This window comes from Electrophorus electricus, chromosome 18 (assembly GCF_013358815.1).
Source record: "Electrophorus electricus isolate fEleEle1 chromosome 18, fEleEle1.pri, whole genome shotgun sequence".
NCBI classification, from domain to species: Eukaryota; Metazoa; Chordata; class Actinopteri; order Gymnotiformes; family Gymnotidae; genus Electrophorus; species Electrophorus electricus.
Window position 1 is genome coordinate 3,050,932 of NC_049552.1, and position 18,072 is coordinate 3,069,003.

An 18,072-nucleotide genomic window follows, 5' to 3' on the forward strand; every position below is an offset into this window, starting at 1 on the left:
TTGCAGTGTTACCAGCAGCCGACCACAGGGTATGTATAATCTGTTTTACACTATTTTTACACTATTCCACGCCTATTTGCATGCAAACATACACAGACAACCACACACACACACATCGTTTGTTCTTTCCAGGATGTGGTGCGTTGTGCCATATGTGTTGTGACGGGGTTTCCCTGTTCACCGCCATTGCATTTCCGCCTCTGGTGTGTGTGTGTGTTTGTGTGTGTGTGAGAGAGAGAGAGAGAGAGAGGGAGGGAGAGAGCGAGTTAGTGAGTGAGTGACATAGCTATGGATTTCTCATTACCAGACTGCTGTCCTTAATATTAATGCATCTTATCTCTCTTTTGTTTTGAGGGCGGATTTGGTTTGCATCATTGATTACAGTTTTCCACTTAAAGGCCGTAAGCTGTCATCCTGGAAACCCTTCGTTATTAGCCCAGTGGTACTACGAATAAGTGGGTTTTTAAAAATTTTACTCAGATTGAGATTAATGGGATAATAGACGATGAAATGAAATATCACACACTGCATCAGTTTTCCCACCGTAAGGCTGTTAGAAGATTGCTACAAGTGTTGTTCTTTTCGCTCATCTTGCTGGGCCTATATTGCATGACTCCTTTCCGCCTAGGAACGGATATGGGAATGTTTAAATGACCTAGAAAAACAGACCTCCAAATATCAACCGTGGAACGTGCTGGTTCCAAATGCGATTCCATGTGAGTGTGGGGAGGCTCGGAAGAGTTGGGTGATCGGAGTCTGATGTTGTCATAGCAGCCTGAGCAGTGACTGGTATTTACCTGCTTGTCCTGCCAGAAAGCCTTCGTTCTCTGGTTGCCACCTCCAGCACGGCAACCGCCTGTGTGTTTTATTTAGACACGATATGATCGCAATGTTTCATGGCCCGGAGAGGCCCAGTGACACGCTCTGCTCCAAACAAAAAAGCTCTCTGTCACTTCTTTATTCGATGGGGGAAAAAGAGAGAGAAGAAAGCCAGGAACGCCAAGGAAGTAACAAAAGCTGGGAATGTCTCCAAGAAATTCAGGGATTGGGAGAATGATAGGGCTGGGTGACGCACCCTGGTTAACGGCACCGGCCCGAAGGCGGAGCCAGGGCCTGGGTGTGACTCGCAGCGATGGGGGGGATGTGCTGTCCGGCCCACAGTGGGGGTTCTCTTTGGAAGCAGAGGCCTGGTCATCGGTGTAAGCAGAAAGCAGCACTCCCTCTCTCGAGGAATTTTCACCATCTGACAGATGGCACAGTGGTTTCAAGAAGAGAGATGGCACTTTCACAAGCTGTTGATATGTACAACTCCTTATCCGAACTGTTTGTATGCACAAATCTGTACTGTTTTGTCTTTATATGGAAACGCTAAACAACTCTTTATCTAGTATGAAAGTTTACGACTGTCACAAAAGAATCTTAAAGGATCTTGTTATTATTTCATTGTTGCTTTTTGTTTTTTAGGGAACTGGGATCTGCAGGCGTTTGTGGAGAAGTTTGGCCTTGTTGGCCCAGTGGCATCTCTCCAGTTCCTGACGCAAAACTACAAGGATTAGTGGAGCCAAATGGCCTGGCTGTCCGACCACACCGGACCCCCTCTCTGGGGTCCTGCATCGCTCTCTCTGTTCTTGTATAACTACCAACTACGTACCGATTACTACCAACTACACCCATTTAGTTTAAAAATTGCAATAATCTCCCTCTAAAATTAACTACTCCTTGTGCATATTGTTATATTTATTATATCAAGTTGTTTAAACGGAATTATTCGTCATGCCCACCAGTATGGAGTCAGTTCTGCATTTTAAGATTAGAAGCTCTAATTGTACGTTTAAATGAGGCTGTTGTGCCTTTAAAGGGCTTTGGCCTGTTTTTCAGTGCTTCTGTTTAGAAGGAGCAACAGGCCCATCAAATCTTAGATGCTGTGAAGGGGAAAATAAAAATAAAATGGAAACTGCAGAAACCACAAAATGTATTTTCGTCCAGATCTTGGGGGTATTTAAGGTTTATTTGCATTAATGATGCAAGAGGTATGGGTAACTTTCAACTGGCAACCCCCCCCCCCACACACACACACACACACACACTGCCACTGATCAGGTCCAGACGCACTACAGCTACTTTTTAAAAAAATTTTATTTTTAAAGCACCTCTTATATAATCCAGCCCTCTTCACTCCCAGACTGCCGCTCACCCGCATTCCCGCGTCCTTAGCGCTAAGGAGCTCCGGCGTCGCCATTTAAAACCAGAACCCAGCAGAAACGCCCTCGGGGGCAGCGGGGCCAGAGAGGGCTCTGGTCCGGTCCGGCTCCAGGGCCCCTGGGCACCCGGGCCTAAGCGTGAGACGGACAGACGGGCAGAGAACGCGGGCAGGGGAGGCGAGAACGCCGAAGAGGCGCTACCGCGCTATCACGCTTCGGGGAGAGAGCGCGTGGAAAGACTCACACGGGAGAGGAAATACGTCAAGGCCAACAGAGGAAGCAGGGGGGGTGAAACCAACACCATAACACAACCGGAAGCCGCAGTGGAACTGCCACTAAAATACTCTCACAGCTATTGTCGGACAGACGGTCCTTGAGCGAGTGTCAGAGGGGACATGGGTTCACGACTTTTTTTTTTAACTAGTAGGGAAGTGCTTGTTTTTCATGGGTGAAAAAGCGTCATAGTTGTGAATGTGACAGCCATTTTTCCACTGTGCACTTTCTGTCCTGCATGCCTGAATAAATTTTATGTTTAAATTCGGCAGCGGATTTACATAAAGCGCTATTTCAGGGAGAACGTGGCCAATATTGGAGCCCCTTGAAAATGAGATGTTACATTTCAAGGCAATGTCCTTTCAGTGAATTCAAATTCATATCATCACTTAATGTTTTGAGATTTTGTTGTGTCTGTTTTTGGAACAACAAAAGTTCTGCACTGATTCCATCTCGGCTCACTCGAATCTTTCGTGCTGTGTTTACATTTCGTACCACAGATTACCAAGATGACAAAAGACCAAATACCAAAGATTGTCCTTGAGAACAACACTATTGCCAATTAGCTAAGGTCATAATGTCTGTAGGCAAAGGTCATTCATTCCCAATTTTGAGCATACAGACGTTTCTGTAGAAAACTTTAAAATGTACATTTTACTTTAGCAAAGATATCTGCTTTTCTCTAATTCAACACTTAAAAAAACATCAGGATTGAACAAGAGTTGTGAGAAACCTAATTATTGGGTAGATGGAAGCATCTAAGTCTTTTTTTCTCATTATGAGTCCTGTATCCCCCCCCCCCCCACACACACACACACACACACACAAACACACACAAACACACACACAGCCCGATTCTCTCAGTACATAGACATGGCCCCGTCGCTGCTGACGGGAAGCCAGGCATCGGTTTCCATTCTTAACTTGTGTCTCAGAGGAGCGTTTGGTATCAGCACTCCCAAAGTTTGGGGCAAAAATAAAAAGGGCTGGATTTAGAAAACCAACTTTGATGTGCCAGTGATCAATGTCGGTTAGTGGCTGGATTTACTTGGCAACTGTGTTTCATTGCACGTACACACACACACACACACACACAAACACAAACACACGCGCACAAGCAAACAAACACAAAATCTCTTCTCTAGCTGCACACAAATGTTTATGGTCAAAGCCCCATAGATGCATAGTTTCAGTTTCAGCATATATCTGCTGCATAGATGCGCAAGATGCATATTTCCTTCGCTCTCTCTGTCTCTCCTACACACACGCGCGCTCGCGCGCGCGCACCGTGCCGACTGGAACCGGGCGATGAAGGTTTGTGTTTCTCCGCTGGTTAAGCCGGTCTTTGGTGCGCCTCAGCCGTGCCCTTGATGTGAACCCTGAGCATCGATCTGATGTCCTATGTGGGCCCTTTTGTTTAGTTCTCAGACTCAAGCAGTCAGTTCACTCGCCGCCTCACACAACAAAAACAAAAGCACCTCTTCACAACTCGGTTCTCAGGCTTCCAAACCACCTCATGATCACACTCGCCGGCTTGGTTCAGAGTCATCTCCAGGTCGTAGAAGTATCTGGGACTTAAAGATATAACTTTTTAAAAAAAGCTATATCATAATTGGTGGTTGTATAATCTAGCGTAATTTAAAAAGACATCTGTATAGTATGTGACAAAGACAATAATAAATCAGTAATATATCTGTGGCTTTCAGAGGAAAAATAAAATCATGACATGAAGTTTAGGATGGAAAGTGGACCGTGTGTGTGTGTGTGTGTGAGTGTGTGTGTGTGTGAGTGTGAGTGTGTGTGTGTGTGTGTGTGTGTGAGTGTGTGTGTGTGTGTGTGTGTGTGTGTGTGTGAGTGTGTGTGTGTGTGTGTGTGTGTGTGTGTGTGCATATTCAAATACGAGAATAAGAGGAATGTTCACCAAACAGTTTTACTGTGCTGCCGCCTCGTCATTCACACAACCCTGACTTCCTAATTACTTTTCCTTGGGAGGGTTTTTTTGGGTCAAGATTTGACCCTTTGACCTTTGCCTACTCAGCATTAACTCCCCTGAAACTCTCACTGTGCTCATCACTGTCCTCTTACCTTGCAGTGAAGATCAAGGCAGCATCACTGTAAGTTTACATTAACACATTTGTCATTTGGTAGACACCCCAGTGCAGCTCACAGTTTCAGTCATGTTACAGAGGTAGTGTCAGGGGTCAGGGGTCACAGGTCCTGCACAGACTCTTATTGCTACAGCATGGTGCCCTTTCCCAGACCAGTGATTGAAGCCCAGTCTCCCACAGGAGTGGGGATATCAACACCCATTACACTGTACCAGGTCTCGGGGCAGCATACACCCAGCGACATTCACATTCAAGCAAAGGTGTTTAGAATGTTAGGTAAGACCAATAATTAATATTACTTAATATTTTTTTAAAAATCAAACATTTGATTTGGTTTTATGTAGTCAGCTGCACCGTCTATATAACAGCTGACTTACTGCCAACGAAACAGCCAAGGAAATCGTCTAAACTGAAAGTGCGGTGTATGATATCAAGGGTATGTGCATTGCTGATGAAAAACGTTTGGCTAAAAGTGGTTTTTAAATTAAACATGACCTAGTTCATAAAATTGGAAGTTTGACTGCCCTACGTGACAATGGCTATGGTATGGAGGGTAATGTCTCCTGCTCGATGCCTTTGTGATCTTGAACCAGACTCTTGCCCCCTGACCATGACCCTGTGACCTTTACCCTTGACCCCCTGTCTCCTCTGCGTAAATATGGTAACTCTTTACATTCTGCAAATACACGCTGCTGAAACACAAAGACTGAACTGCCTGAGGGAAAAACAAATGTTCTGAAAATGTACAGCAACACACGTCAGTCAGTTTCAATGCAGCATTCTGGATATTTAAAATAGTTCAACTTTAAAGGGTTAGGAACTAATCTGTTAAGTCTCATCAAGTGCAATGTGTTGATTATTTGAAAGCTGTTATCTGAAAGAACAAAGGCTCGATGGTATTCGGAGCAGTCCTCGGGAGCTTCAGTGGGTCTCTCACATTCAACTTGCCTTTGATTTTAATACTGATATAAAGATTGCTGTAATAATGTTATTGTTGCAAATTTTGTTTGGTTATTACGCTGGCTATTACTATGGTCATATAAAGAAAAGAAATAGTACTAAACGTTTTTACTTTCAACTTGCATAAATTATACTTTTAACTTGCAAAAATGATAGTGCATTTTGTAATTTCCAGAATTTTAAACAATCAAAACAAAAACAACCAATTGTGGACTAAGAATGACCAACTGTTTTCCCTTCGGCATATTTTATTGTCCTGATCAACGCAAATGGTTCCAAAATATATAAAAATAATCTTGCGATCAACCTTCCAGTTAAGAATAAGCCGTGCGCTGCATTAGCACTGAGGAACAGACATTTGAATTGGCCTGAATGCGACCTGGAAAGAAACGCTACTAATTTGATTATAAGCCCCTAATGGCTTTGAATTTTTCCGCTGCATAGTTAAACAGCCCGGTGCTGCCTCAGTGGTAGCCTCGCACTTCCACGGAATCCTGTATGCAAAACAAGAGCAGAGAACTCTAGTCCCGGTGATGTAAGGACTAAACGGTCCAAGTGTTCAAACAGACCCGCTCCCTGTAGACCTACCGGCAATCGGAACACAGCAGTCTGTATGTGTGTGGGGGATCTAGAAGTTATGGGTCATCTTTAGGTCCCTAAAAGACTTCCTCGATAGGAAAACGTGCGGACATTACCTGCATTCCTGCCCTAGATGGAATTCCGGCATTCCGGGGCGGTGGAGGGCGTGGAGCTCAGGGCAAGGGTGAGGAGGGGCGCCAGGCAAGTCCGTCCGGCATTCCACCAACGCAGCAATTATTCCAGCAAATGCAGAGAGCCATACATGGCGACAGTCAAAGATTTAAATTCTAAACGCGTAAGTGGCAGACTGGTTAGCATCACCCTGGAACGATGGTTTGGACTCCTCTTCTGGTCATGTGGCTGAGCCTGGTTTTTTCATCACCCAGCATGTATGAGGTCCACGATATAGTCACATGAAACAGGAAATTAAATATTTTTAATGAAAGAGTTGTTTATAGAGACTCTACTATTCTACACTTTATGGAGGATTGATTATTCTTTTGTGTGTGTGTGTGTGTGTGTGTGTGTGCGTGTGTGTGTATTGCTAGTCTGCACAGATGAGAAAATGTGTAGGCCTGAGAGTGACGTTTAGACAGGAATCCTGCGAAACTCCCGGGACTTGCTGGATTTCCACAGAAAGTGTAAAGAAATCATGTCGCTTCCTGCAGGACAGGAGAGTACAGCGGTAGAGGTATACAGGTGCAGTCAGGACAGGAGTGACTAAATTTAGCCGGGAAAAAAATAATAATTACGTGGAAGACGAGAGCAGATTTTTGTTATGTATCTAATGCCAGATTCCTTCTTGTTCTTGCACACCAGGCTTTGTCTTAAGTCCAAGGGGCAATGAAGAAAGATGCACACTACGCCAGGTGACCGGGAGGAGAACAAAGGCTCATGGGACATGCCCGAGGACTTCAAGATGAGGCAGTGTTGGAAATACACAGCATACGCGCAAAGAAGGCAGAAAACACCCCTTTGAAGAGACAGGACAGCGGAGGGTGTGTGTCGATACTGGACCCGACAGCGCGGGGAATAAACTGGTAGGGAAGGATGGCACACGTGACGAGCACACGCTGTCACGTGTCATGCAGCCTAGGCTGTGTGTCAGGTTACCAGACGTTATAGACGTCATGGCAGCAGTCAGTGGAAGAATAAAAAAACCCTCACTGCTTCCTCTGTTTTTTCTCTTTTATGTCTATAAAAAGTGTTATTCAAATAATTAAGTCTCTCTTCTCACTTTCAGTGTTTGTTGCCATGGCGGTCTAACTGCCACCCGACCAGGGCCGCAGGTCTGCTTCCTCCTCATATGGCAGTGGAAGGTCTGCCACACAAGAGCCCTGCAGGACAGCGCATGCCAAGACCTTCCGTACTGGCCTGCAGCGGCGGACTCCAGCAGGTAGCACCATCACGGTGCCAAACCTGCTAGAAGGTCCCTCTCTACCCCACATGCCCACTGTGAGACCATACCCTCCAGCCTGCACAGGGCAGCGTGGCCCGATGGAGCGGTGCGAACCAAAAAAGGGTCCAGAATTCCGATCGGTTCGGTCTGTCGATCATTTTGCTGGGGCAAACTTCAGATCATGTGCTGATGTCCAGCAATTACCGTTCCGGTGCTTCTCGGACAGCGACCTCTACGCATCGTGATCGGATCGTGCCACGTTTTTCAGACCATGGACTTGCAGGAATCCCCTGATGGCAAATCCCACCACGTCACGCTATCAGTTCACCTACATGTTGCAGCACGCCCATGCTGTGGCAATGAGCCACTGGATTCCCCCGTCTGTGTGTGTGTGTGTTCATGTCTGTGTTTACTGGGGCCCCTGAAACACACATGATTCAGCCCTCCTCTCCCACTCACTCTATTTTCGCTTCATTAGGGCCGAGTCTGTCAGCTAATACCACCGCACTGCTTTAACGTTGATCGCCTGAGTGCCCAGTTTCAGAGCCCAGGGTGGGGCAAGGGCGAAGAGCCGCTTTGGCGACGTTTCAGATGCGAGGGCTTTATCTGAGTCAGATGAAGGTAAAGGTCAAGGAAGCGCAGGGGCGGCACTGCTGCACGTGCTGGGAAAAAAAACAGGACAGGAAAGATGGAGAAACAGATTCCCTGAAAACGGAGGCGCCCACCGCTGCGAGCCAGGGAACGTCGTTAAAACGTCGCCTACCCACTGTAGGCTCGCTCCCCTGATTAAAGACTCGCGTCTGTCTGTAGAATGTCAGTGGGCTGCAATTTACTGACACGACACGGGTTCCCATCCTTCAGGATTTCATGGTGTGGTGGAGAGCTGGAATTTCAGCCCAGTTATGCAGTAGATGTTGTCTGGTAGTTTGGTGTCTCTGGAGCTTGTTGGGGCCATGCTGTAATATTGGGAACCTGTGCTTGATGGCAGAACTCCCAGGCCTCTGGGGGGAAAAAGTAAGAACTTCTCATTCTTCTGTGCATTCATTTTTTATTTTTTTTTGGTATATCAGTTGACAGGCTTGTAGCCAGCATGCAGATGTCAACCTGATTTGCAGTCCAAATTGTAACTTTATCTTTTCTTTCTTTCTCTCTCTCTCTCTCTCTCTCTCTCTCTCTCTCTCTCTCTCTCTCTCTCTCTCTCTCTCTCTCTCTCTCTCTCCGTATTGCATCAGCATCCACTTCTGCACATGTATGGCAGCCTGGAGTTCCACTCAGTGTGGGTAATAAGAGAGCTCTGCTCTCTGATTGGCCTGGCTCCCGAGTGGAGAATTTTAGCTGGACACATGAGAACTCTCATGGGACTCACTGGCCTCCTAATTGGGTTGTGTACAGTCAAGTGTGTCAACCTACACAAAGTTATATATAATAATAATGATTATTAGCATCTTTTTTTTTTTTTTTTTTTTTTTTTTTTTTTTTTTTTTTTTACATTCTGATATTATGTATTTTCCATTAGGCATGTGCAACTTTATGAAGATGTTCACTTTAGTTTATAATTACTTTGTCTAATATTGTATATAATTTCTGTAGTATTAATATTACTTGTGATTATAGTAGTTTATTGGAGTTAGTATTGTAGGTTTTAAACATTTTCTCCATATGATACCTAATTCTTCCGTTCCACGGTTTGATGGTGAAATTGGCTACGTTCCAGGCCTTCGTTGGCATGGATGGGTTTATGTTTTTTTTTATATATGTGTGTCTCAGTCTCCTGTAACCAAACACAACCACTACAAACAAGAAAATTTTAGTTTGGATTACTTCAAATAAAGTGACCGATAAGATATTTTCTCTCTGGATTCTAAATAAGTGAAATATAACCCATGACGTTTGGCCTCTGCGGTTCCTTTAATGGTTGCGGGTTCCGATCGCTTTTCCACCAGTTTGCTTCACCGGAACTTTACTAACCAAATAAAGACATCAAGAGGCGGTGCCGGATACGCGCCTTATTTGGAGTTTCCACTTCAGCGGCGAACTTAGCGCTCCGAGCCAAAGCCAAGCCTACGGATTTGCTGGGCGCATGCAATATTTACAACCGATTAACTTTGGCAATTGTTGTCTTTGTGAGCCACTGTAGCTGCTGTTCCCTGCGCCTAGGAGTGCCTACTGTACTTTCATTGATCTGCACCGGGCACGAGTATTTAGAAATGGCTTTAATGTGTTTGCCAATTACAGCAGTTATTACATGGGAACTGCGTGTATTCTCTCCTTGTCTGCCAGCAGAGACTCGTTTAGCATTAGGGACTGTGTGCTCACCAATCCCCTGTTCATTAATTACGGTGCAAACGTCTTTTCTCCGCTCGGTGCTGGTTTGCGTTGCGCCTCCTGAACAGACCGCAGACGCAGCTTGGCGCCTGATAACAGGGGGCCTATGGAAATAATTACATTGACTATAATAGCTGAATGTGAATTAAACACCAATGACGGACATGTGCCCCCAGACTTGCGGCCTACTGGTCACAGGCTGTGATGAAACAGAGCTCGTATGTGACTTGTACGAGTACAGGGCCATGAGCAGAGGGCTGTTCCACTACACACCAGGTCCGGTAGTCATTCGCGAAGCAGGTGAGCCTTGGCTCCCCCAGGTGATTTAGAGGCCGCGATCCCTCTTAAAAAAGATAACCCAAGTCTCTCATAAAAGCACAAATCTGTCATCGCACCGAAGCATTTTAATCTGTAGCCTGTAGCTTTTAGCAGTGATGCGCGCAGCCAATCCCGTCTGTACATAATGCAACCTAGCATTAGTTATCTATTCAGTGTTGGATACGGTAACAGTGGAAACGGGTGCAAAAAAAAAAAAAACCTGAACCGACGAAGGCGCACAGATGCGCAGGCACGCATCGCCGCGCGCCGCTTTTTCCGCTTGTGCCGTTTCAGAACCGAAGGAACTGCTGTTCGCTCCCTGCGCTATAACATTCGCAGTCAAAACCCCGATGGCCTCTTTCAAACCCCCCACCCCCCGTCGCGAAAGGCTCACCGCTCCTCAATACTGTATCGGCTTCTTCACACCATCTTCCTGCTACCGACACCAATGTTCCACTATGAGGAGCTTCCATGTGACGTTCCGCGCGCCAGCCTGCTTTGTGTCTCCATATATGGTCATCTACGTCACGCACTTGTTCCGTCCCCCTATTTAACGAGAACGCGTTGGAGTTCCCTGGACGAGCAACAAGGCGATCAGCGCTACATTTGTGCAATCACCACCAGCATCGCTCCATTGGTTTCAGAGACTTCCAACAAACAAGCAAACGCAGAAACGCGGCTCAAAACAGTGCGCCGAGCTCTGACCTCCTCGTTTCAGCGAAGACATATCCGAATTGTGTCCGCCGGGAATTTGGATACAATCTCACAAGGGATTCTCTCTTTCCCCCCAGCTTTTTTCTTTTACTAATTTTCATTTCGCCTTTAGATATCACAGAACCCTTAACGGAAGACTGGGGAGCGCGGGCGCGTCGCTGTGGATACCCGTGCGCCGTCACTGATGCCAAACTGAGTAACTGCTATGACAGGTAAATTGGTGGACAAGCTCCCGCTTACCATGAGCAGTCTAATCAACACGATACCTGACAGCCTTTACCCCGAAGAGGACATTCCGACGTCTATGAACATTTTCACCAACGCGGACTCTATTTCGCACTACCCGCAGATGAATGCAGGTAAGCGCCAAACTTTTGGGACGGATCCGTAGCAACCAAAGCCCGCCGTAATGTTACGGTGAGGCGGTCGGGCTGCACTAGCTTAGGATGTAATCACGCCTGATTAGTGCGCGATGTGCATACAAGGCAACAGTTGGTCCTGGGAGTCTGGCGCGCGGCTCCACGGGCTGCTCGGGACCTGCACGGAGCGTCGCTGGTTGCGGGGGGTCGCGTGGGAACTTTGGCAGCTGTGTTTATGTATAAGCCCATCGCAAACTAAGCATATTCGGTAAGGTGTGCATGTCAGCGTGGGCGTTCGCAATAGATCGATCCTGATGTCTGAGGGAACAGGCCGTGCCCGCGCACCTTTCGTCCACATATTGATGCACCTTTGCTGTAACGCTGACCCTCGCACCTCCAAGCGCAGTTTTGTAATGTTTCAATCACGTGATGGGAGGCCGGGCTGGACAGGTGGTATCGGCCTGTTGCGATCGCGCTGTCTGGACCATTCGCCTCGGGAGCGCTGCGCTCAGGTTAGAAAGATGTCATTCATATTTTATCTACAGTTCTTAACCAAATTACTTCGAGTGAAAAAACAAACATCTAAAGTCAGCATTTAAAACGTAGGCATGGTTCTCTGGCTATATCTCCAAAATTATACACAGTGCCCTCCGTCCTCGAAAATAAAGCGTCTCTACAGATCTGTTCATGTCAGATTGCTTTCTATGATTTCTTCAGTGCAAACATTTAGATTAGTCAGTGTTTGTTATAGGCCTAATGTATTCAAACTCCCCTCGCCTCCGCATTCACCCAGAGTCGTAGGTGGGCGTTTGTCGGCGCGCTGGTTTCAAAATTTCGTGTGCCACGCTTCACACGTGTAAGCACCGTTTACACAAAAAGTGACTTCAACAAAAAACACACGAACAATTGTGAGGTTACCTTACAGTCCGTTCACACGTTTAATTTTAGGCCCGCACGAGCACGTGCCCAGCGCCTATTTCTGGCTACTATTTGAATGTTTAACATTTCTTTTGTAGTTTGAGTAACTTAGACCATGCAATGTATTTATTATCGATTATTTATTTTTCATCAATGAATTAATACAAAAATTAATATAATATGTAGTGGAAACGTGGCAAAAAAATACATAAAAATAAGAATGATATAATATGTGTGTGTGTATATATATATATATATATATATATATATATATATATATATATATATATATATATATATATATATATATATATATATATATATATATAAATTAGATATCAGTGGTTTATAATGTTTAATATTATAACAGAATATTGCACTTTAGGAAATTACAAAAATGAACAAATAAAATAATTGATCTAAATACATAAAATAGGATCTGGCCATATAATACCCTGATTATTATCTCTCTGATACTTTATGAGTGTAAGTGTAATACGAATGCGACAACAAAAAGAAACAACATAAAAGATCGATTCCGTCAAATAGTAGAAAACGTGGCAGGCTCGCATCACATCCGCCCTCGAGTGCGTGTAGATTTGGGTTGCTCAGAAGAGGCATTGATGTGGTCCCGCTAATTTGGTTTCCATTTAAAGTCGCGAGTATTTTTCCTCAACCGCGGCAGATAGTTGTGACTCAGATTTACTGTAAAAACTAAAGCGAATTAATTGTATATCTACTTGAAGAAGGTCATCTTGTTCTTTGAAATAGCAGCTAGATAGGATCTTAAACCCATGGAAAAAAAAATTGAAATAAACAAACAATTAATCGTAAGTGTCAGTGCATAACAAAGCTTCATGGCAGGTAATGAAGAGCCTGAGCGCGCGAAAGGTTGCTTGTTTGCTGGAGACAGAGTGACATTTCTCCACCGAGAGCTCGGATACGACAGATTATATGAGAAAGATATTACTAGTCGATACCTTACAAAGCATCTCTAATTCCTCCTGCAAAATTAAAAGCAGAGTTGTTCTTAGTACGTTTCAGGTCTCGTGCGTTTCGTGCAGTAATTATTATTGGACCGACATGGGCGCCACTGTTTAATACCCTGAAATTTAACATCCAGGCGTTTATTTTTAACGCACGCATTTACCTGCGTGCCGGCCGTGCAAACCTTTTGGAATAACGAATTTCTCCCGACGCATCCTTTCTTTGCAATGACAAAGAATCCTGAAAACATTATATTAATGTTTGTTTAAATTCAAAAATTACTAAAGATAAAGTTTAAAATTGTGCAGGAGAGAAAGCACAGAATCAGCTTCGTACGTGTTCAGATCTGCTGGGGAAAAAAACCCCAAAAACTCCTGAGTTTCCCGGAGTCTCTTTCTATCAGAGATAACGCATCTATGTTCCTTTACACACGTATGTCTTGTGCAGAAAAGATGTGAACAACAGCTGTAATTTTGGTTTAGTTTGTTCCCACTATAAATCACATATTGGTATATACGCTGTGATTACTGTAACTATGCGTTTAGGTACTAATACCAATCTAGTGGGCCATCATACAGTTGTCCTTTTTTCTTTTTTGGGGGAACATTTTATAATTTGCCTGCACAGAATTACATAGGATTAAGTTCATATTTAAGAATGCAATAAAATACTCCAACAAAATACTCTGAAGCAATAAATGCATTAAGAAAATGATCCCACGTGTCATATTAAGTGACACTCTCAGGATACACAGGGCTGCCAAATCCAGTGTTGAAGTTCATGTCTAGCATCAGTCTGTGAAAAACAGGCGTGCGCAAGTGTGTGTGTGTGTGTGTGTGTGTGTGTGTGTGTGTCTGAGATGACACCCTGCTGTGCAGAGAATCCTCACTGTCAACAGAGCTGCTCTTCTTCTGAAGGACACACTGGAACCTGATAGAGAGAGAGAGAGAGAGAGAGAGAGAGAGAAGGAGAGAGAGAGGGAAAGAGAGAAGGAGAGAGAGAGGGAAAGAGAGAGAGAGAGAGGGAGATGAAGAGAGGGAGAGAGAGGGAAGGAGAGAGAGAGAGAGAGGGAGATGAAGAGGGAGAGAGAGAGAAGGAGAGAGAGAGGGAAAGAGAGAAGGAGAGAGAGAGGGAAAGAGAGAGAGAGAGAGATGAAGAGAGGGAGAGAGAGGGAAGGAGGGAAGAGAAGACATAGGGGAGGAGGAGATATTCACTTCAGTCTTGAGCCATTCGACAAACTTTTTTTCCTCGGTCAAAGATCTAATTATTTTCACTCCAGCTTTCCTCAGCTGGACCGATGTGAGGTTGTTCTCTTCTCTCTTTGGGAGCGTTCAATTAGCCGAGGTATGCAGAGATGTTGCATTCTGTAAGCAACTTAGGAGTCAAGTTAAAATGAAGCAAGGCACGACTAGAACAGTTCATGACGGTAGTGCAGCTTCCTGGCAGCACTGTGCATCCACCCACCGCATGCTTTCATGGCCGTCGTGTCTTTAACAGTGATTTTAGAGCAGAAGAGCTGTTTTTTTGGTTTCTTTTCTCCTCCACTGACCCTCTCATCTGTTCCTACAGATAATATCATGGACTTGGGGATGGGTGGCGAGAAGAGCAGCGGTGAGATCCAGTATGGCTCCAGCGGTTTCCAATCGAGCCGAAGTGGACAGACGGTCACGTACTTGGGCAAGTTTGCCTTCGACACGCCTCCATCCGGAGGCATCGGTGGCTCCGGCTGGTGCCCTGACAACAACATCATCAGCCTGGTGAGCGCCGGCATCCTGGGCGTGTCCCCGTCGCCAGGCAACATCACCACCCAGACGTCGTCGTCGGGCGGCAGCATGGGTGTCCAGTCGTCGGACATAGAGCAAGTGTACGCCCCGCCCCTCCCCGCCTACTCCACCTGTGGGGAGATGTACCAGGACCAGGTGTCCTTCCACCACAGTCCGGCCACCTCCTCTGCCCTGCCCTACGCCGCCTCTGACTATCACGCTACGTCCAAGCCTGCCGTCGACAGCAGTCTCTTCTCCATGATCCCCGACTACAACCTCTTCCACCACCAGGGTGAGGTGGGCGTGATGGAACACAAGCCCTTTCAGTCCATTGACCCCATCCGGGTGAACCCGCCACCCATCACGCCCCTGGAGACCATCCGGGCGTTTAAGGACAAGCAGCAGATCCACCCAGGCTTCCTGGGCAGTCAGCAGCACGTCTCGCAACATCACCAGGCGCCGCAGACGCTCGCGCTCAAGCCCATCCGGCCGCGCAAGTACCCCAACCGGCCCAGCAAGACCCCCGTGCACGAGCGGCCGCACGCCTGCCCAGCAGAGAACTGCGACCGGCGCTTCTCGCGCTCGGATGAGCTGACGCGCCACCTACGCATCCACACGGGTCACAAGCCCTTCCAGTGCCGCATCTGCATGCGCTCATTTAGCCGCAGTGACCACCTCACCACGCACATCCGCACGCACACCGGCGAGAAGCCCTTCTCCTGTGAGTTCTGCGGCCGCAAGTTCGCCCGCAGTGATGAACGCAAGCGCCACGCCAAGGTGCACCTCAAGCAGAAGGACAAGAAGCCGGCAGACAAGGCCGGGGGCGGGGCCGGGGGCGGGGCCGGGGGCGGGGCCGGGGGCGGGGCCGGTGTCGGGGCCGCGGTCGGGGTCGGGGTCGGGGCCGCGGTCGGGGCCGCGGTCGGGGTCGGGCGTGCCAGCAGCCACCCCTCCCCCCCCAGCTCCTGTGGGAGCGGGGGACCGAGCAATGCCAACATCCTGACTGTGACCACGTGTGCGTAGGGGGACGATGGAGCCTCTCTCTGCTGTCTGCTAAGAACCCAGAGGAGGAACCCGAGGCCTCTTCCTTTCTTCTGAAAGGCCCGGCCATCGACAAACAGCCTCTCCCTCTATTCATGTACCAGTTTATTTGTCACGGTTTTTGATGTTTATTTTTGAAGTTGGCATCCTTATTGTTGGCCTCAGCCTCTCCGCCTTTTGCTTTACGTCAAGCCAGTGGGTCTCTGGAGAGGAGGACACTGGTATTTATGGCAGGGAGACCTCAGAGGATCAGCTGGGACAGGGGCAGCTAGGTCACCCCAGCAAACGGAGACACGTCTACGGGAAAAGCATTACTCAGGCTCAGGGAGTCCTGCTTCCAGCTCCTGGGACCTACCTAATCCCTTCATATTTCAGTGTGGGTTAAATTAGTTTTATTTTTTTATTATTAATTTTTTAAATACAGGATGGTATAAAATACAAGGTGAGGCATCTGAGTGTTTGGGTTTTTTTTTTTCTTACAATGTATTCTTTGGCTTGTCGTTGGCTTGTCCAATTTTAAAAAGTGCAATTTCATTTACTCAATGTTGTTACCTTGTTTGCGCTGCACTTTGGTACCTGTTGTTTGTTTTTAAAATCTGCCTGTTAAATATTTAATTGAATATATTTTTTCAAAAGGACGTGCCAAATCTGTTGACATACTACAACCAACATTTTTGTCGTTTTTCTATCCATGTGAGTGTACCAGAGATTATACTTGAGTCTGTTTCAGATGTCGGTATTAAGGGAAAACCTTTCTGTCCAGAACATTACAGTACTGAGGGAGTCACTGGGTTTGAACTTCAAGTGGGTGTTACTTCTGTGATTAGACTGCATTATCTTAAATATCTACAAAATCCCTTTAGTACAATTAAATGGATCTGGATGCATTTTGTAAACAGCGACAGATTGCCTGTACAAAACAAAACACCACAAAAAAAAAAAAACAATCAGAAAAAAAGAAAATATTGTGAGAATGACTTTGCAAATTAAGAAAATAATCTGTGAAATTGACCTCAAACACTTAATCTGATGTGTAGAAAGGCCAAAAAGATACAGATTCTCTTGTAATTTGTCACAAAGATTTGATGCAGCAAGTTCTTCTGCCGTGTGAGTTTGGTTTTTTTTTTGGTCCCTGTGCCTGCATGCATCTAGTATTGGTAGCATGTCTTGGTTTGGCACTGAAGCGCAGGTTGCCGTAGTGATTTTGGGGAACCTTACAGCAATATATGTGTCCATCCTGATGTTACCGAGAGCTGACGAAAGAAATCATGTGAAATGTGAAATATGAGCTACTGCTGTGTCTCCCATGCAGTTTGTGCTGTTACGGTATTCATGTTTGCACTGTTACCGTCGTCATTTTGTTGTGTGGCGTTTTTATTGGCCACTCGGTGCGCTTCCTGTTATTTTATCTTCCAAGATTCACTCCTTCCTTTTCCCGTTTCACACAGATTGCATATCCAGCATCCATTTTAGTACAAACGTGCCATCTGGAATTATGGAAAAACCCGTATCTGAGCTTCACCAATGGCTTTAAGCACAGCTGATCTGGGGTGCCATTGTTCTGTGTTTTTACTGACTGAAGTCTGTCAGCTATATGCATGCCATTTGAGATGTTTTTTGGATGAAAAAACAGTTTAGACTTTTTTTTCCAAGCTCTGAGGGGGCAGCACCAATAATGTGGTATCTCCACGGTTACCCATATTTGGAGCACACTGGGAGATTCTGAATATCATGTTGGGAATGAGAGGGGTGAAGTTTTTTTTTTGTACAGTGGCTTATATGAACATATTACTACATGTTTTCTACTAAGAATGTACAGTAAAAAAAAAAGCAAAAAAAGCGACGTGCTTCAGTATTACGGTGTGTATGTGTACATGCGTGTGTAAAGGATTACATGCACATGCCTGCGCTCTCGGATTTTGCATTGACTGAATGTGAATGACGAGGACGTGCTAAGATAGAGAATACGACTGTGTACATAGTTTAGAATGTTTTTTTAACTGTGAGTGAAATGGGTGGATGTGTTGCACATCGCCCCTACGAAGTCTCAAATATTGTTTTGTGCATAATACACAAAGAATGAGATGGAGACACACTGAATGATGTGTTTATTAAATGAATAAACAATAA

General features: G+C 45.8%; 2 protein-coding genes and 1 long non-coding RNA gene across 4 annotated transcripts in view; all 3 read left to right on the top strand.

Moving 5' to 3' along the window:
• Positions 1-1,961, top strand: part of LOC113578132 (phosphatidylethanolamine-binding protein 4) — a 69,517-nt gene extending 67,556 nt beyond the window's left edge. For both annotated transcript variants that reach the window (XM_027011170.2, XM_027011172.2), the window contains one exon: positions 1,465-1,961. In XM_027011170.2, coding sequence (XP_026866971.2) covers positions 1,465-1,556 — 92 coding nt within the window. In that variant the 3' untranslated portion in view covers positions 1,557-1,961. The remainder of the gene's footprint in view (positions 1-1,464) is intronic.
• Positions 1,962-8,315: 6,354 nt separating this feature from the next.
• Positions 8,316-9,366, top strand: LOC113578170. Its single transcript, XR_003410708.2, has 2 exons — positions 8,316-8,534; positions 8,753-9,366. It is a non-coding gene; the product is annotated as an uncharacterized LOC113578170 (long non-coding RNA).
• Positions 9,367-10,723: 1,357 nt separating this feature from the next.
• Positions 10,724-18,033, top strand: egr3 (early growth response 3). Its single transcript, XM_035536209.1, has 3 exons — positions 10,724-11,236; positions 14,711-15,734; positions 15,825-18,033. The coding sequence occupies exons 1-3, from the start codon at positions 11,083-11,085 to the stop codon at positions 15,922-15,924; spliced, it is 1,278 nt and encodes a 425-aa protein (XP_035392102.1). The 5' UTR covers positions 10,724-11,082; the 3' UTR covers positions 15,925-18,033.
• Positions 18,034-18,072: the final 39 nt, after the last annotated feature.

What these genes read in the sequence shown, in the direction of transcription:
- egr3 (XM_035536209.1), top strand. Translation starts at nt 11,083, where the DNA reads ATGACAGGTAAATTGGTGGACAAGCTCCCGCTTACCATGAGCAGTCTA. An exon ending in CTACCCGCAGATGAATGCAG is followed by an intron (nt 11,237 to 14,710) that starts GTAAGCGCCAAA and finishes CTGTTCCTACAG; the next exon opens with ATAATATCATGGACTTGGGG. An exon ending in GACAAGGCCGGGGGCGGGGC is followed by an intron (nt 15,735 to 15,824) that starts CGGGGGCGGGGC and finishes CGGGGCCGCGGT; the next exon opens with CGGGGTCGGGCGTGCCAGCA.